This window comes from Dermochelys coriacea, chromosome 8, assembly GCF_009764565.3.
Source record: "Dermochelys coriacea isolate rDerCor1 chromosome 8, rDerCor1.pri.v4, whole genome shotgun sequence".
NCBI lineage: Eukaryota > Metazoa > Chordata > Testudines > Dermochelyidae > Dermochelys > Dermochelys coriacea.
Genome location: NC_050075.1, coordinates 32,512,676 through 32,533,604, shown reverse-complemented (window position 1 = coordinate 32,533,604; position 20,929 = coordinate 32,512,676). Strand labels below are relative to the sequence as shown.

The window sequence follows — 20,929 nt, the reverse complement described above, 5'->3', positions numbered from 1 at the left end:
AGCTCACTAAGCTGTAGCTCACGAAAGCTTATGCTCTAATAAATTTGTTAGTCTCTAAGGTGCCACAAGTACTCCTTTTCTTTTTTCTCTCTCTTTTGTACATTATCAAAAGAGCTTGAAGTGTTAAGGACATTATGGATCACATTCATCCCAGGTGTAATTCAGGTTAAGTCCAATGGAGTTTCGTCCAGGAGGAATGTGGCCCTCTGCTTACATGGCCTTTTGGGTGAAATAGGTAAGCCATGAAGTGCCCATGTGGATTTGGTATAAAAGTTTTTTTCTTGTGAAAGTACATGGATTTGGACACATGCATACATGCTTCCACCCAAATCCTTCCATATGATTTGTAGGTTATAGAAATCTCATTTCGCTAGCAGTGCCCAAAAAAGCATAGATCTGAATAGATGGTTACTGTATGCCAGTCTGAGATTATCAATAATACTCCTGAAGCCAGATGTGAGTATTCATCACAGCTATCCCAAAAGCACCAATCCTCCCTAAGCCATGACCCTCACCACCTCTATGGTATAAAGGTCAGTGAGCACTTCCAGTATGAACTCACCTTCAAAAAAATTTAATCTTTTCTAGACCTTCAATGACTGTAGTACACACTTATGGCAAAACTACTCAGTTCATATCCTGTAAAAATCAGTTGGGTTACTATGGTGAATTATGGTTGATTCCTGTCCAAATGCATAGAGAAATGATAAACTAATTGTCAAATATGAGTTTGACAAGGAAAATCCTCCTGGTCTACATTGAAGCTTTGAGCAGACATCAACCCTTTAAACCTTGCTGGACATTTATCCTATGTGTTAGATTTCTTGTGAATTTAAACAGGCCTCAGAGCATGGGGGGAATCTTTCCATCCTCTATGTCTGTGTTCTTCAGAAGTCAGAATCTGTGGGTGCTGAATTTTAAAGTACTCAAATCCAGATCCAAATTTTGGAGTGTGGGCTCATCTCCAGTCTAAGCTATCAACAGCAGATCATTACAGGAAATATAAAGTAGGGGTGATCCAATGCTTTTAACTATGCTTTTCATGGCTTTCCCACTATAATAGTATGTACACATAGTTTTAATAGCTTAATGACATCTACGGGAAAGATCAAGTAAGCTTTGACTATTTGTTTTTAACCTAATTTCCTCTTGGACCATGAGTCTTAGGGTACATCTATACTGGAATTATCGGGCGTGATGGCAATTTGCATAGACATACCCAAGCTAGCTTTAATCTAGTGAGCTCATGTCATAGAATAGAGAAGCTGCAGTGGCACACACTTCAGTGCAAGCTAGCCCCATGAGTAATTACCCAAGGTTCTGCAGAGGCTTGTGTAGCCCCTGTTAATTGCATGCTGCCACAGCTTCACTGTTCTGGGACCCAAACTAGCAAGATTAAAGCTAGCTCAGGTATGTCTACCTGAGCTACAATCACACCCTGTGATTCTAGTAGAGACATACACATACTCCTAGTCAATAAAAACAGGGCGATAAGGAATAGGCTTAAGGTACAGCAAAGAAAATGTAGCCTAAACTTTGGTATATGTATAACTCTTCAAATAGCTCGGTAGTGGAATGAACTGATGTGGGGAGTTTTTAAATGCTATCAGACTTGACACTCACCCACCCATCAGCAATAGTAAAATCAGTCTTGCCAAGATGAGAGAGCATGGACTTGAATGAACTTTGAAAAGCCATATCAAAGAGACTGTGCATTTCGATATAGAAAGCACTACATGACTCTCCCTCTCACTAGTTATTTCTACAGGACACTAGATGCCACAACCTAGAATATTCTTATTCCTGACTGGAAAAGAGGAATTTGAATATCTCTGCTGTGTTTTCCTCTTTCTCCCTTTTCACAGTTAACTCAGTATTCATGCTGCATGGATCTAGTAGTCAACCACAATTTGAAGACTGACAATCATATTACCTGTCCGTGTCATTATGAAATATGTATAATCAATAGCCAAATACTTCCCCTCCTCTCCCACAGCACCCCCACAATGTGTGTTCAGCAGAAGAAATTTCAGGCTGGTCACCAGTATGCTTCCAAATATGATAATCATTTTATGGGATTGTGTAGATTAATTAAGATGAATGCCACTGCACATAACTGCAAAATTTGTCTAATGGGGATGTTTAGCACTCAGCTTCAGATAATATTAATTGTAACACTACAGCAGAGGGAGACATCTTGTCAAAGGGATCCTCAGAGACTGACAGGGAGTAAAGGCATAGGGAATCAGTTATAAGGTTAGTTAGATTGAGAAGAGCATATCTGAGAGGCAGTAGCAGAAAGGAAATTGTGAGCAGAGCGCAATGGTCTGCAAAAGTGGATGAAATGGTGAAGGGGAAAGAGGGGTTGGGACCATCAGCAGAGGGAGCCAGAGTCCTGGAAAGGAGAAGAAAGAAGACACGCCACTAAAGACCACGGAGAGGAGAGTGTCTGGAAGAGATACTGTTAGAAGGAAGAGTAGGGGGATGGAGAAGAAAGGAAAAAAGAAGGGCCTGTAAGATGAGGAGAAAGACAGAGGTCTTTGAAAAAAGGATGGGTGGGGAGGAAGATGTCCTAAGATGAAAGGTTTCACAGTAGCTGCCATGTTAGTCTGTATTCGCAAAAAGAAAAGGAGTACTTTTGGCACTTTAGTGACTAACAAATTTATTTGAGCATAAGCTTTCGTGAGCTACAGCTCACTTCATGGGATGCATTCAGTGGAAAATACAGTGGGGCGATTACCCATTGTTTCATGTTCTCTATGTATATAAATCTCCCCACTGTATTTTCCACTGAATGCATCCGAAGAAGTGAGCTGTAGCTCATGAAAGCTTATGCTCAAATAAATTTGTTAGTGTCTAAGATGCCACAAGTCCTCCTTTTCTTTTTCAGATGAAAGGGTGGAATATGGGGGGAAGGAGGGGAAAAAAAGAGTGCGGTGGAGAAAAAGGTCTTAAAGTGGGAAGGAGATGATAAATGGGAAACAGAAAGAAAGAGAATATCAGTCATCAATGGATCCAACCTAGGGAGACCCACCTCTAGTCTGAACATGATTTTTCATGAGTAAAAAGGTAAATATGCCTTGAAATAAATTAATTAAAAACTTTACATTTTCAATCTGCCCAAACATGTCTGGGTTCTCTTCTGCTATGTACAATCAACCAGTTTGTACCTGTCACAGTCAGTTGTGTATCCCACTCCCTTCTCATGTTTTAATAAACTGTGCAGCACAAAGGCAATATTTAGGATTAAGCGTTGCTCACTCTCTCTCCCCCTTCCCCTTACTGAGTTCACATTCTCTGAACTTATCTCCTTTAGCACTGCTCAGCTTCCACACCCTTTTCTGTGACCTCTCATGGGTCAACATTCTGGTAGTATTGCCTATTGGTTTGATCTAATCTAAGGTATTTATAGAGCATCAATCACTGTGGAAGCTAGGTGAAAAATGCAAGTGGAATATAAGCACAAACAATTAATATGACTCGACTTTTGCCCCACAAGGATTCGGCTATTTAAACTTGACTTTTTAAAAAATAATTTTTCCTGCATTTCCCAGATCTTGCATATCTTACTCGGTGACAGGCAGCGCTGCATCCAATGAGGTATTTGAACACAGGCCCTTTGATTTAAATGAGAGGCTGTAGGTATTTTCCACAGGGGGCTCTCACCTGTGGAATATGCTTGTCCCACCTGGGTTCTCCAGAGTCTGCTTTAAGGTTACTGACAATTCAGAAGGACAGAAGCTGGAATGCTTATGGATCAAAATACTAACTGATAAATCACAAGATGGGGTACTAGTAGGTATGTGCTATAGACCACTAGATCAGACAAAGGAACAGGATGAGCAGCTCTATAAACAGTATGTGCTCTTTTAAACATTATTTGAAAATATACAAATTAATTGATGTGCATCCTAGCATATTAGAGAACTGTATAAATAAAATTACTGTACCCTAAATTATTTTTCAAAACTAATGGAGACCTAGGAATGTACCAGAAAATTATAAAAACTAAATCTAATGCCAATCTTCCTCAAAAATAAAACTAAAAAAATCCTACTCTTAATATCATTTGCAAATCTCATTTTGATTCCCAATAAAATAATAAAAGAAATACTGAAAGAGAAAAATTACAACAATGTTTAGAAGTCAAAGGAATGATAAACTTTTCTGGCAACAGAAGTTAGACTCACTAGATCCAACTCCCTGCTGTTTCACACCTTGTGTTGTCATTTACATCTTTGCAAAAGAAGTGAAAAAATGCTATGAAGTCAGGATGGTAGCCTTTTACAACTCCTTGGCACAGCTGTAAGTGACTTCAGCAAGATTTAAGGCAGGCTCATTGGAAAGCAATTGTCAGGTTGATTCATTATTTTTGGAAGACTGATACCATTTATAAAATTATGTATTCACAGTATCACTGGTTTTTCCATTGTTAGACGATCAGTTTCCTAAATTAGTATTTGGTATTCATATTCTAAAAATAACAAACAATAATTAAAGGGAAAGATCTGGGAGACGTTACCTATGCAAAACTCCCCATTTGCAGCCCCATGTTTGTTTTAAATGAATAAGGTCTAAAGGCCTGGGGATTAAAAAACTTATTTCTTTTGCTTATGAAGCTATATTTTGTATGAACTGAAGAATGAATACCAGCATCCCAGCTATTAAAATATTCCCATATCAAAGAATACTTGGTAAACACAATATTTCAGTAGTGACATGCTACATTTTGATAAACCCCAGCCTCATTCAATGGGAATATCAGTGTCATTCATCTATTTCAGCCTGTCCTGAATGCACAGATTCCTTCCAATTCACAACCTTTGGTCCCAGAGGACAGATATTTTATTATTAAAAGTCAGGCAGATTTTGCTGTATATAGCGACTTTCTCCACTCCCTACGCTAAGAAATCATAGAACTGGATGGGACCTCAAGAGGTCAGCTAGTTCATTCCCCTGCAGTTATGTTGCTCAACTTCTCTAAATTTTTTACTTTTTAACAAATTCCAGGACTAAGGTTAGGGAAAATAAGAATCCATTCTTTTTAAAAAAACATTCCTTTCTACATTCAGGAATCAGTATCTATCACTCAAGTCTATGATGAAGACTGTATGAGCTATCCCTTTCACATTCTACTTACTCATCCTGCACTAGATAACCTCTTGAGATCCATTTCAGGCCTGTATTTCTATAATTTCTATGATCCTTTCCTTCAAGAGACATTTAGAAACTTTACCAAAACAAACGTGACCAAGAAAATGGCCACACTGAAATAGAATCAACTATTTTCAAATCCATACATTCTGAAAATGGCAGACAGTAATTCTCATAGTAAAATCAACTTGTGCAAATGGGTGGGTCTTGTGCAAATCAATCCAGAGTTTGTGGTATATCCTAATAATAATAATCCACTTCTCCTTTGGTTAGGATTTGAACATTTGGGTTCATCCTACTACTACACACCAACAAAATGTCATTCTGACAGGACAACAAGCGTCATTTCACAGAATCACACTGTATACAGCAGAGACAGAAAAGGCCTACTGTGTTATTTTGTCTTCCCTTTGTCACTTCAAAGCTGTTTCATGATCACTTTGTCCAGTATGGTTTTTAAAGGACCAAAATGACATAGCCTCCAAATGTTCCCCGTGTGAGTAACTATTCCCCACTATTCCAATGGATCTCACAATTAGCATTTTTTTTATATACATCTGATATTTACATTTGAACTTTGCTCAGTTGGATCCCATTTTTCATAGTTATTTCCACCAGTGGCTTTATAAACTCCTCCTCTCCCTGTTTAAAGATAAACTCTGTAGGGGTGTTGTGCACCTATATGCAGGCAGCCAATGAGAGCTGTGTTAGTGATGGTGAAATTTATATTTATTTATTTATGCATTGTGACAAATTTCCTGCTCTACCTTGGTGGGTCTTGTGCTTATTGGCGGATTTGCTCACCTTGGAGCTTCACGGAAGCCTTCAGCTTGGCCGTTTTTCTGAACCCACAGTCCAGGTTGATTCCTCCTGTGTCTGACCAGGAGTTGGGAGGATTTGGGGGGAACCCGGGACCGCCCTCTACTCCAGGTTCCAGCCCAGGGCCCTGTGGAATGCAGCTGTCTAGAGTACCTCCTAGAACAGCTGTGTGACAGCTACAACTCCCTGAGCTACTTCCCCATGGCCTCCTCCCAACACCTTCTTTATCCTCACCATAGGACCTTCCTCCTGGTGTCTGATAATGCTTGTACACCTCAGTCCTCCAACAGTCTGCGTTCTCACTCTCAACTCCTAGTGCCTCTTGCTCCCAGCTCCTCACATGCATGCCACAAACTGAAGTGAGCTCCTTTTTAAAACCCAGGTGCCCTGATTAGCCTGCCTTAATTGATTCTAGCTGCTTTTTGATTGACTGCAGGTGTTCTAATCAGCCTGTCTTAATTGTCTCCAGAAGGTTCCTGATTGTTCTGGAACCTTCCCTGTTACCTTACTCAGGGAAAAGGGACCTACTTAGCCTGGGGCTTATATATCTGCCTTCTATTACTCTCCTATAGCCATCCTGCCTGACCCTGTCACAGTATTTAGGCCTGTTTATTTGCCGGAGAGAGAATTTTGAAGTTTTTCAAATATAATTGTTTGTGCCTTATGTCCTTATCAACATACGTGAACAAGGAACAAAGAAGTATGTTGGTTCTGCCTACAACAAGATGGGTTTTTTAGTATAATAAAAAAGATAAGAAATAGAGCTAAAATGTTGCTGGTGTTGATATGGTTAGAGATTAATATACAACTGCCTTGACTCCTTTCCCAAGACAAGGTCAAGCAACCAGTTGGGAGGGGCAAGGTATGAGAAACACAAAAAGCCAAAGAAAAAGTAGCCTTGGCCAGGACACAACCTCACTCCCTATGCCTCTCATGGGGTACAGAAGAGGTGGTACTGAAGCCTCCAGACTCAAGACCCTCCAAAACGGAACATGACCATAAATCGTAAGGGGTAGGAACAGGGTCGGGCACTACCGGTATAATTAAGCCTGCTAAGAAGGAGCAGGGAAAAAGGAAAAGCTCTACTGGTGTACAGAGCTATGGTTATGCTTCTTGTTAACTCCAACAGGCATTGCATTGCCTGCACTTTGGACTCTGGCCTTCTGCTTTCTGTCTGTGTGACAAGTACTCAGGGAGGGCAGCGGAACCCTAACAAGCTGCACATGAGTATTCAAGGACAGAATCTGGCCTTCATTGTTTAGACTCTTCAAAAGTCTTACAGTGTTTTCACAGCATTTTTTAGTCATTGCTTAGTTTTTTTCATTCATTTCTATGTCAGTTTCTCCAGGCCTTTATTCCTTCATTTCTCTCTGGGTTAATCAACATTTTCCTGAATCTGATCACGGTAATCTCAATATTCTTATTTGTGATACAATGCTCCTGCATATCGTCTAAAAATCACATTGTCTTTATTAAATGTACACCTCCAATTTGCTATCTGCTATCACACATCAGCTCAGTCTTTTCCAGACTCTCAGCTTTTCAAGTATGTCTCTGTGTATAGAAATTGGGTGTTTTTGACCCTCAGAGGTGCAAAGCTGCATTTTTCCTACACTGAATCTCACTTTTTAGTGATGTGTGAACATACGAGTGTCTCATAAGGGGTTTTCTCTCAATATTTATTCCATTGTGTTACAGCAGACTAAATGCCAGGAGTGATTTTTTTTTAAAGAAAAAGTTCAGTAACACAGTTGCTCTTTTCCAATCCTCGAGTGTATCACTGGTTCTTCAGCACTTTTAAATAAATAATTGCCAGTGGTTTAATGATGTCATTAACTAATTATTTTGTTAGCCCAGAGATATCTATATGCAGACTTGATGATTTATTCATCTTTCCCACTCATTCCCATACCTTATTTTTAGAACAATAGCTATATCGACTAAGTTTTCCTTTCTTCCTAATTTCCTATACATCTTTTTTATTTTTTCTGGTTAAAATAAGATTTTTAACAAGCAGGTAGTTCATCCATTTTGGACGTGTCACTGGTGTGGTCTCTCTCTCATTGTGCCTACTTTCCCTCCAAATGGAAGTTGTAAAAGCCTTACTTGTTCTCCTTATTTCATTTGGTTAGCATTAACTAAATTTGCTTCTTTTTTAGTCCTTATGTTTTCTACACAAGCCCTGATTAACTAACTAACCTTGTCTGTTTCCTTCCAACTTTGTCCCTTTTTTGTACTTCCAGGTCTTCAATAATTGCTCATGAAGCTATACTGGCCACTTTTGGTTTCATGTTTTTCAATGGTAACAAATTTTCTTGCAATTTAATTCTCATGTTTGTTTGAACATGCTCCAATCATCTACCCTACTCATGGAATTTAATATGTCCTTTTATAGAACCTCACTGCTTCATTTTTGTACCTACACATGTACTTAGCTTCAGGGATATACACACATATAAGTATTTGTTGAGGACCTAGGTTTCTGATATCTTAGAATAGTCAACTGAATTCTTACACTTTCAAGTGCCCAATGAATCCATTTCTTAATACTGTTTGTCGACAGGAATTTGTGGTCACTCTCAAATTCTCAGCCAGTTCCTCTCTATGGGTAAGAATACATCCTGGATGGGTTCTCCTCTGTGTGGATTTTCTATTTCCTGGCTCATAGTTCTCCTCTACTTCCTGTTCCTGACATTTCTATTTGAGAATCCATGTTTAGCTGTATGTGTCACCCCAAAGTAGGAATACTCAAAGTACTGTTCCCTATGACTCTGAATGTCATGGTTGGTCATGACACTCTAAAGCATTTGAAACTGAAACCTGGCGCTTTTCTTTGTTTTCCATTGATGCCATTTCCTACTGCCTTCGTTATCACCTCTTTCCTTTTATGTTTTGCCCATGAAAACTTACTGCACTCACCATTATGAACATTCCATCAGTAAGAATCATTATAGAGATTTAAATAAAACTGGCTAGATGTGGATCATAATTCAGCAGCACTGTAATTCATAACTTCTAATCATGCTCTTTGCATGTGTGTTTAGCTATAGCTCTTCAATAAAGTAGTTCTCTGTTCATTGTAGACATCTTATTTGTAGATCATCTTGTTCATTATAATTGGAAATATAAACCAGATATTTGGTGTAAGATCAAAGCTCTCCCTCCCTTGCAACCTAGTTTGAAGCCTACCTAACATAGCCCGCCAGTTTTTAGTTTGGAAGCCAGGTCTCTCACTTACTTATGTGAACGCTAACACAACAGGGTGAATAATTCTTAATTTAGAGAAATCTGCCTCTTATCCTGTTTGCAAGTTGTCCTTGAACAGACAGTTTTACTTAATTACTCAACCTGGAGTTCTTGTTGGGGCTCTCAGCAGCTGCTGGAGATGCAGACAACCATAGTAACTAAGCAGTATGTTTTCCCCATGCGTGCATAGTGATTAATGTTGCTAACTTTTTCTTTTGGATCTACATCTTGCAGCAGTGATCTGTGCCTTTGACACTTCTACAGTGGACTCTCTGTGGAGCTATTTCTAAAGACAAGCTGGAAACTCCACCAAGTGTACAATGCGATTATCCATTTGCTTAGCAGTCCTTCTTGCAGAGAATAGACATTACAATTGTTCTCTCTGATCTGCATTTGTTCCTTTATTGAATCATAGAGTGTAGGACTGGAAAGGACCTTGAGGGGGTCATCTAGTCGAGTCCCTGGCACTCAAGGCAGGAGTAAGTAATAACTAGACTATTCCTGACAGGTGGTTATCTAGCCTGTTCTTAAAAACGTCCAATGATGGAGATTCCACAACTTCCCTAGGCAATTTGTTCTAATGCTTAACCACCCTTACAGTTAGGAAGTTTTTCCTAATGTCCAACCTAAACCAACTTTGCTGCAATTTAAGCCCATTGCTTCTTGTCCTATCCTCAGAGATTAAAGAGAACAATTTTCTCCCTTCTCCTTGTAACAACCTTTTATGTACTTGAAAACTTCTCTCTCCCCCCCTCCCCCAGTCTTCTCTTCTCCAGACTGAGCAAATCCACTTTTGTCCATCTTTCCTCATAGGTCATGTTTTCTAGATCTTTTATTATTTGTGTTGCTTACCTCTGGACTTTCTCCAATTTGTCCACATCTTTCCTGAAATGTGGCACCCAGAAGTGGACACAATATTCCAGCTGAGGCCTTGTTAGTACAGAGTAGTGCAGAATAATTACTTCTCGTGTCTTGCTTACAACACTCCTGTTAATATATCCCAGAATGATATTTGCATTTCTTGCAACAGTGTTACACTGTTGACTCATATTTAGCTTGTGGTCCACTATGATGCCCAGATCCCTTTCTGCAGTACTCCTTCCTAGGCAGTCATTTTCCATTTTGTATGTGTGTGGCTGATTGTTCCTTCCTAAATAGAGTACTTTGCATTTGTCCTTATTGAATTTCATCCTATTTACTTCAGAACATTTCTCCAGTTTGTCCAGATCATTTCGAATTATTCTCCAAAGCACTTGCAATCCCTTCCAGGTTGGTATTGTCACAAACTTTATAAGCGTAGTCTCTATGCTATTATCTAAATCAATGATGAAGATATTGAGCAGAACCGGACCCAGAACTGATCCCTGTGGGACCCCTTTTGTTATGCCCTTCCAGCTGGACTGTGAACCGATGATAACTACTCTTTGGGAGTAGTTTTCCAACCAGTTATGCACCTGCATTATAGTAGCTCTATCTAGGTTATGTTTTCTTAGTTATGTTTCTGGATGTAATTCGTTAGTGTTTTTGATGAATACAGATCAAATTGGTCGGAGTCCTGTAACCTTGAAAGATCCTCATGCCATTCCATAGCTTCAGCACCTTAACTTACTTCAGCTGCTACAAGCAAACTGGTTTAAACAGGTGGGATTGGCAGCAGTACCTTCCACTTTGGAATTTGCTTTTCTCTTAATGGAAAGGAGCCAAAGCCTACTGACCTTAAGGGCATATTGGAAAACTTACAGGTTTTTTCAGGCCTTTGTCTGTAAGAGACAAGAGAGGGCATTATTAGCCTGGTGGATGGGGGTAAGAGGAGATTTTCTTACTTATCAAGACTGTAATTTTTGGCATATGTATTTTGTCATAAATCAAACTGAATAAATAGTGGCTTTACTTTAAAAAGAATAAAAACCCTGACACAGTTACATAAGCATGAATGTTTTATGGTTTGCTGCTGGTGAAGATTATTGCATTCTATTGCTTTTGCTGTTTGCTTGAGAATGGAGATGGAGTTTTCCTTAAAATAGATCAAACATGATATTTTAACTACACACGCAGTTTGGAAATTATTTAACAGGGTTTGTTTTTCAGATCTGATTTATAATACCCTATATTTATTCTAATGATACCTTTGTTACCTTTAAAATTTGAACATTTTCTTACCTAGATCCCCTTGAAAATGAGTCTCTCAAAGTGAATTTCACCTTTGTAAACAACACTGAATGGAATTTACGTTTTTGTAAATCTCCAGTATCAGAAAAGAATAATTTAAGCCTCCTTCTGTAAGAGCCAAAACAACATCAAATTGTCAACCTATGTACACATCCACACACATCCTGACAAAATATATCATTTCATCATGGGGGAAAGATTTTTTCAAGCACAAATGGAACTCGCTATTTATACACAAGATTTGACAGAAGGGTACAATCCTGCTCCCAATGACACCAAAGGAAAAAAATTCCATTGATTTCCAAGTGAGCAGGAGTGGGTCCAGTATTTCATCTCTCCCCACAAATCTTTCAGTGCCACTGGAATTAAGGCTTCTATATCGTGTCTTACAAGAAAAAAAATGTTTAACTGTCATATTAGACAAAAAGCCATTTATTGAATTTCCTTTGTTAATTAATTTTAATTTCTTAAAAATGTAATGCATATCAGACACTTGCCTACATATTTCTAGGTCAAATATAACAATCAGTTACCATGGCAGGTAGAAAAGGAGTACTTGTGGCACCTTAGAGACTAACAAATTTAAATTTTAAATTTGTTAGTCTCTAAGGTGCCACAAGTACTCCTTTTCTTCATGGCAGGTAGTTTCCATGAAATAGAAAAACATTCATTAATTCACTACTTCTATCACTAGAGGGCAGATAATATACCACCAGTCTGAAAATAAAATACCGCTGCTTTCAGAAACTCTGTTGGGATTAAATATTCAAGTATATTTATTTATTTATTTTGCAAACTATAAAAGAATGCCTAATCAATGTTCTGGGTAAAGATACACTCAATAAATAAATAGACCCATCAGTCTCCTCAGATGAAATCAGCAACAACATCATGTGGCATGTGGAAAATGTTAGACTCAGATACAGTGTCACAACGGGTTGTATAAACAGCCTCCTGCCATGCTCACTGTAACCAACCAAAATAAGTGACCGAGTGATTGTCCCTAATAGTGCAAAATGTTGAATAAAGATGTTTCAAGCCATGCCACAGTCAGTAAACTCTTGTGAAGCAGTACTCTCTTGAGCATCAAACACAGCTCTACTGCTGATCTGGGTACATAACCTAGGTCAAGACATGTCACCTTAGTTTCCCCATCAGAAAAAATGGTGATAATGATATGTTCCTTTGTAAAGAAATTTGAAATGTATGGTTTCAGAACCCCAATGAGTGGTCTCACTGAAGTTAAGTGAGGTTCCAACATTAATAAGCTCTACACCCAGTAGTAAGTGTTTGCATAAATAGAAGAAGTGAGCCTTGGGGCTTATCTACATGGCGAGTTAGTTGTAGCAAGTGAGGGTGATAGTCTACAGCACACTAGCTTGCTGCACAGAAACTCACTCTGTGGACCCTGCTTCAGGCACACTAAAAGTTCTGTAATCCACTTTGAGTTACTCCCATTTCAAAGAGCAGTACATCAAAGTGCACTCCAGAGTTTTCAGTATGCGGTAGCAGGGACTGCATGGCAAGCTAGTATGCTGTAGATTCATACCTTGGCTTGCTGCACACTAACTTGTTGTGCGGTCAACCCTCAGTTTTTGGCTTGATCTGGCAAACACGTAAAATTGGATATGCTTGCAGAACTAGATTGGGTGTCAGCTATGGGCTCGATCCTATTCCCATGGAAGTCAACAAACTATGATGTTTTCCAGACTTCCAGTTTAGGTGACGGATTAGGAAGTCATATTGATATATCACACAACCTGGAAAGGGTTAAGTAGTATTTCCTCATGGTAAATGTTAATTAAAAAATTGCCTCAAGTACCCACTAAAATATAAATTTAATATGAAACATATTTAATTAAAGTTGAACTGTAATTTATTAATAAATCGTTATTATTGCCTGGTTGGAGAGATTAATTTCTATACCAAAGAGACTCTAATTCCTTTTTGTTTCTACATTGGCCTCTCAATATCCACCCCGTTTCTTGGAAACATCAAAGATCATTTCAGCTTCATTTTCCCCACTAAATCAACAGCACTGAAATTAATTACCCAAACAGTTAAGCTTAATGAGCATATTATGCCTGTTGAAAAGCCTTGGTGAAACGCAACTGTGGAGAAAGGCTGTATTAAAATGTGACATAGAACATAGGAAAATACAGTCTGGGAATCCTTTTGCTTATACTTGCAATGACCCATGTAAACTTATCTTATTCACAAACACTTTGCCTTCTATTTCCTTTTGGTACATTTAATTCTTTTATATGCAGGAGAGCTGGAATGATTCAGACACTTGTTCTCTCCACATTTTGAACTGTGGAAGGTGCTCTGAAATTATTTTATACGCTTTCTGTATTCACTCTATGCATTCCCAAGATCATCGAGATCAGTATGAGTCCTCCCATTGATTCCAGTGGGTTTTGGATCAAGACCTTATGTTCTTCTCTGCCTTTCTTCTAAATTCCCAGCTTCTTTCCACAGGGTGAATTATAAGTGAAAGTCAGGGTAAGTCTGAATGAAAGGGGGCAGGGAGAAGAATTATTCTACACATTTTTAGGTGGTTTCCACTTGTACCAAACGAAGTCCTAAATAAATGAACTAACCTGCTGCATCTAACGCTGAACAGCACATCAAAGAATAAATCATGGAATAGAAAGAAGAATGTTGGATGACTGCAGATTCTGGCTACACACAGGACACTTCTTACCCAGGTACGGGGAATTGCGCAACCTGAAAATATACCCTGGGAGGTAGGTAAGCTTCAACCACCTTTACTTCATTTGCTAACAAGCATGTGAAAGGGGAGCAGAGCTGATCAAGTACCTTGCTCTTGCTTAGGAAACTGTTTCCTTTGAAAGTTATATGACCAAGATAGTCAAATTGGTTTAAATTTTACCTCTCTGAGACAGGTAAGACCATCGGGCGAAGTCTAGGAAAAAGTAAGAAAAAAATTTAACAAAAATAAAATTAAAACCATATACACTATTGTCTTGTTTTTTATTTTTCTTTTTTTAAGTGAAGCTGGATGGGCTCTTAAAAGAGATCCGGGATCTTCTGGTTCTTATTTGGATGTGCCGTATCTCAATCCGTTGCTTCTCTCTCTTATGCAGAAGGGCAGTTAAGGAAGTCAGGGTTCCCTCTCCCTTGTATGACAATGAAACACAGGACATTGCATGAAGGAAGATGTGCAATGGTCATGCAACGATGTGATCAGTGGCAGAGATCAATGAGGTGGGGATGCAACATGACACCGAAGGAGCAATACGTTCTGATACTGAGCGCTTCTGAGAGCAAATCCTCTCCCTCATGCAACCTTAAAAGTTTGGACAGAAGGGCTCCCTTTTCCCAGTGGTGGGAGCCTTGCATCTTCTTCTGCCTCATCCTGGGCAGAATACCTCTTTGTCTGTAGAAATGAAAATCAGTTAGTGGAGGAATAACAAAGTCCATGGGGCTGGTGGCCTGTTCAGAGTCACCACACTTGCAGCACAGTAATTTGATGCAACTCTCATGCACCTGGGGAGGAAGTGTTATTAGTAAATTAGGTTTTAAAAAAAAAAAGAGTTAGGTTGGCTTTTTTTGTTTGTTTTAGAACTGTATTTAGTTCCACTCTTTCTCAGTCTCTCTTTCCTTCGATTTGGTCTGCAACCATTTATGAAGAGTCACATAGATCTTTAGAGCATTTCTCAGTATATCAATGTGCACAAGTTTCCTGGCCTTCATTCCATGCTGTGAAGCTCCTACCACTGGGTCAGTTCAGCTTCCATTTGTTTTCTTAGCTTCCATTTAGTTAGTGCCAGACAAAAATACCTAAATTGTATGCAGTGCTTTCCTACGTTCCCCTTCATCACATTCTCCAGTTCCGAACACCTGATCTCTTCCTGGCCAATCACTGTGCACCACCAGAAGGATCTCCTAACTAAAAGACTAACAGAATTCACAAATGAGCACAACTTGCTCAGCCCCTGCTGATACGTGAATGTGTCACCATCTGTATTATATCTGAGTTAGGTAAGAATTCCCTTGCCAGTTTGAGGCCAAAGATCAAATGGGCCATAGACACCAAACCACACATGCTCATCCCTATGGGAGCAGCCCTGCAGGTCAGCTGTATGGGCAAGGAAGTGTGTGTGAAGGGAGCCGGTGCTGCTACGGCACATCTGTGCCTGCCCTTACTGTTCTCATAGCTCCATTGATGAACTTGCATGAGCTGAAGATCTGCCCCTAAAATCCTTAGGCCAGGCTGAATTTCATGTAGTAACATTGAATTCTTGTAAAAAACACAAGCAGACATCCCCACCCTTCCAACAGGACAAATGGAATTATAAGGACCCACGACGAGGCAAAGGTGAGCTTACATTTTTATTCATATTGCCCAAATATATTATTCAATTGTTGAACCGTTACAGGAAAGGGGCTGGGAGCTAGGCAATTATCACAAGCTTTCCTATTTCACTCTCCCCTGAGCCCAGCTTGATGGATGGGGTTTCAGCTAGTTCTAGACTGGGGTGCAGACAACATGATTAGATGACAAAGCCTTTAGAATTATAGTTGTGATTGCATATTTAATGCTTGCAGAGATGGAAATAATTTAGTATCTGGACCTAGACCTAATTGATTCATTTAAACACAAATTATTATTTTTAATACTTTTACATATTTTTCTGCAATTGTATAATAAATATCTTTCTATTCAGAAAAAAACTGCCAAAGTCCAGCTCATTTTCAATTATTCTCTGTGCTTTACCCCTCAAGAAATAAAGTGAGGGCTACTGAACAAACCAACCACACACCAAGATGAAAAATGAATCTGATGCTAACTGAGTCTGTAACGTCACACGCTCCCTCCTCCCCCCCCATATAGATTTCATTGTGTAGCATACATAGGCATTGAATCAAGTTCTGGAAATAGATGTAAAAACACATACAGTTTTGAAAAGGACCTTCAGAGAAACAGCAGAGGTGCAGATAATGTCCATGAAAGTTTTCATAAGAACATGAAAAGAAAGCAGTGGTGTAAAGTAACAACCCTAAAACCCAGAGACAAAGACAATACATCACCCAACAAGGAGAAGATTCCTGAGAAACCCAAATGCAAATAGCTGAATGTGAAATATCAGAATCCATTTCTTATCCCTTGGGACATACCCAACTGAGTTACATGAATGCTTCTCCCAGCCACGAATGAACCTACAATAGAGAGGCTCCAGCCAATTCCCTCAATTCCCCAGTCTTGCACACCGGAACTGTACCATCTTGCACTGGGTCAGAAGCCTGGCTAGTGTAAGCTCATTATCTAGTTCACCACTTCTTCATAGGAAAGTAGACATGCACAAGCATTTGTAACCTGAACTGAGATTTGCTAAGCACTTTAGACAAACTCACTGGTAAGGATAAAACATTAAAATAAGTTTATTGACAATAGAAAGATCAATTTTAAGTGATTATAAGTGATAGGCATAAAGGCCAGAATAGCTACCTTAAGAAAATAAAAAGTAAACATTCATTTTAAATCCTAAACTTTTAGTCTAAGTAAGAGTTGAATCAAACAGCTTTTCTCACCGTGACAGATGATACAAGCAGGTAGATTACAGTTCCTCAATACACAGGCTGGGACTACCTTTCAGCCTGGGACCAAAGTTCCCCAGTTCAAAGTCTTTGTCCTCCAGATATTGTTCCCAGTGTTGAGTTGGGGGGAAAGGCCAAGTTATGATGTCATTATCTCTCTTTTTATGCCTTTTTCCAGCTTACTAGAAAGATCCTTGCTGAGAATTCCCAATCCTGAACTTCCATTCTGCAACACTACCTGTGAGCTACAGCAGTTCATCCTAACAGTAACAAGGTGCCACTGAAAGACTAGCTAATACATGTGCTTACTTCGTCTCCTGTGGAGGATGCCTCTATGCATCTCCTGAATAACTGCAAAGATTTTCAATTTATCTTTGCTCATTTTGTATAACAGCACTTTGGAGATCCAAACACATGGAACCCCCATGCAAAAGCTTCCAGGGCACAGCTGAACTGTGGAAGTTACAACACAACATAAAATATCAGACAACTTCATTACTTATGATACAGTAGCTTTCAAAGATAGTTGGAAACCATGCTATGTGATGCATTTTGCTGCTTCTCTGAGCAGGAATAATGCATGCAGCATACGCCATTTGCCTACCAGCACTAGCTGATTTTCTAGGGATGCACACTAGCTGATTTAGTGGGGACTGGACAAACCCTCGGTTAGCAACCCACCTTTCCTATATGCTATGGACAGTTCCTGCCCTGTTGCTTGCACAAGTGATTAAAGGGAACCTACATACTCTGTTGAACAAAATAAGGCAGTATTTTAACTTGATTAATTTACATCTAGGGGACACAACTGATTGGAGATATGCAATTATATGAGGGTCTCACCTTACTTTTGGCAATCACAATCTCTAAGCCACTGCCCCATCTCATCCTGCACTAGGAACATATGTGTGGGTGAACAATTCTTTTCAAGTGCTCCCGCCTTTCCAGTCCTATTTTGTTTTGAAGTATCTTGAGAATGGGGTAGAATGAAAATGTCCCATTTCTCAGTGTTTCCCTGTATTATTTAAATATGTTTGACTTTGCCTGCAGAGTCACAACAGTATCAGTGTACACTATCAATGATAATAGAAGCCCTAAACGCTTTTGATTGTGTCCCTGTCTTTCAAACAGGGACAGCACACTTTGTATATTGAAACAAAATGATGCAATGCCATTTGGCACCACACCAGTCTCAGTAAAAATGAAATAAAAATGAACATTTACATCACAGCTCTCTACACAGTTGAATAATTTTTGCATGGTTTATTAAGCTAATGTATTTCCTACAATATCCGTATTTCACAGACCACAGAATCTAGCAGCACCTTTAGTTTCAGTCTGTTAAAGTGAAAAGCTGAATACATTCTGCATCACATCTTCAATTCAATTTTATGCATCTCTCTGCACCGAAGGTAGCTCAGATTGACACAGGGTAGCGTTAAGAAAATAATTCAACATTGTGCTTTTTACCTAGATCTTAAAGGATAATTTCCCCAAGTTTATATTGTTTTAGCATGGTACAAGTTTATACCTTAGGGCGCCATATGGAGTCCCTAGCAAAAATAAAAATTTGTGTAATTATATAAAGCTCTTAAGCACTGCCATCTCCAAGACAATGTTCTTTTTAGGATGTAGATTGGTATAAGTAGAAACCTTTTCACAACTGGGGTACTTGCTGGCTCTGGGAGGCTGCAATTTGTCTCTAATTTATCAAGTCCAGCCCAGCTAGGTAATGCCTGTAAGCTAACTATTAGTGAGTGATGTGAAATGGGGTCTGACTTTCAAGAACACCACTTCACATGTTATTTCTACCTGATAAAAACCACTAAGTCTCAGTGGTCTGATGAAGTAATGGGTGAAAAACAAGAGAACAGTTCTTTTTTATAAGAGTTATGGTATCCACAAGTTAATAGAACATTAGGTCTGATTTAACATTCCCACCAGTTTCACATTGGTGTAGCCCCAGTGACTCCAGTAGATTTATATCATAATCAAGCCTATTGGGCCTGGTTCTGGAATCACTGGCCCCTTTACAGTGGCTCAGCCATCCAAAAGAGGCCACAGAGCTAGTGTGGTACTCGGAACTCTCCCAGTGCAAGAACAGTGTAACGGCAGCCCTGCATAACTCACAGTCTATGGACATGCTGAGAAAGTGGTCAAGGAGGAAGAGGAGGTACTGTTGGGGGAAGCGGCCAAAGTGCTTTATGCTTCCAACTATTCTGTGCTGTGGATTAGTTCGTTGATGGCCATGCCAAACTGCAGTAAATTACAGCAGTCTCTGTAGTTGCTCTAACTTCATTCTAGTAGTTGCCATGACCTTGAGCATAACTGTTGGTATGACTGAGTAGTAAGATCTCCTTCAAAAAGGTAGGTAATAGAGTAACAAACACAAAAATGCAGGAAAATACTGATTAATATTTATCTTATGGGACTTAATTGTCATTCAGAAACATTACTAATAGTTTTGCAGATACAGTGTCTTTCAGTGGGTTTTCTGGCTAAGACAAACTCAAGGGAAGTTCCAATCCCTGGGTGCTTCATGTATTGCAACCCAGCAAAACTGACCATTGTAGGAAAATTTCTGCATATGTAGTCTGGATCCTTTCTTAATTACAGCAATAGGGTGTAAAAATTATCCCCAACAAGTGACTCTGGGGATCTGTTTATCATTGCAAGCCATCTTTTGAACCAAAGAGTTTGATTATTTGTTCATCTACCCACCATGGTTTACTTTTTGAAATATCCCCCATGGCTTAGAAAGACAATTAGGCAAATGAAGCAAAGACTAAATGAACATCAAAGAGCAATAAGAAAGAAGGCAGTTAAAATATCCTGTGTTGATCCCCATTTTTACGCAGCAGGACTGTCAATCTCTGCTCTGAGATATTGAAGCACAAAGTATATTTGATTACTAAAATTTTGTAATTTAGACCATGAAAGGGGAAGAGAATAAAATAAAGACACTGAATTCTAGTGGGTTAAATGGAGAGCTTCAAACTGTGTCAAAATGAAGACTGTCTAGAGCCTAGGAAAACTTCAAATTAATTGTTGGATGGCTAATATTTGTGGTGAGGTTTCTTGTGTGGATTCACTAATGTTCTGAGACGGTTCTCTCTTCTCTTAGATATTGATGGGCTAACCTATGTCTCTCCTCCAAATGTTAATCAATCACTAAGCTGGATGCTCTACAGAGATCAACAGAAAGGTCCATATGGGACTCTGAAGAACACACTACATTTTGGGCTAGATCCAACACCTGACGCTCATTGGGTGTTCCATTTCAGTAAGCAATGTGAGAGTGGGTCCATAATAATTATTAGTTTTTCCAACTTTTGCCTCAGCTGCAAACCTTATGAGTGTTGTTCTTTCTACAGGCTACAGGACCTTCTCACATGTGAGAAAGTGCAGCATCCTTCCAGAACCATCATGGAGTAAATATGACACACAGCCCCTTATTTCCCATCCTCAAATCATTCAAAGGGCATCTGATCAGAGGTTTTGTGCTTCCATACCAACTCCATGAGCCCCATTCCCTGGAAGAGTAGCCTCAGCAGCCTTAAACTTCCTTTTAAAGGTGGCTCTGTGGAAAAGCAATATACAGATCCTGGGCGCACATTTGCCAAAGCCACGAGTGATTTGGGTCTCCAAACTTGCAATACCTTAAAGGGGGTCTGATCTTTAGAGGGCAGGTGGCTCAGTGCTTTCTAAAAATCAAAGCCTTTAAAGTCTTCTCAAGTTGAGCACCCAAATTCATTAGTTTGAAAATCTTGCTCTCAAGCTCGATAATTTCTACAGGGTTGGTGTGAGGGATGGTGTACCCAGTCCCAGGATGTGGGTGAAGAAACAGAGACACATTTCATCCATTCAGGAGTGCCCACTTTACAGTATCTGATAGATATTCAGTTTGTTAATCCAGCTGGGCCATAACAACTTTTTTTATACTATTGTGAAGGTGGCTATCTTCCCAATGGCTACA

At 39.3% G+C, this 20,929-nt stretch overlaps 1 protein-coding gene across 6 annotated transcripts in view; it reads right to left on the bottom strand.

Annotated features, from left to right (window-relative positions):
* Window positions 1–20,929, bottom strand: part of KCNIP1 (potassium voltage-gated channel interacting protein 1) — an 831,960-nt gene that overhangs the window by 40,877 nt on the left and 770,154 nt on the right. Inside the window, exon 2 of one of the 6 annotated variants that reach the window (XM_043491021.1) lies at window positions 14,285–14,317. The exons of the other annotated variants lie outside the window; for them this stretch is intronic. Coding sequence (XP_043346956.1) covers window positions 14,285–14,317 — 33 coding nt within the window. The remainder of the gene's footprint in view (window positions 1–14,284; window positions 14,318–20,929) is intronic. 6 annotated transcript variants of the gene reach the window in all.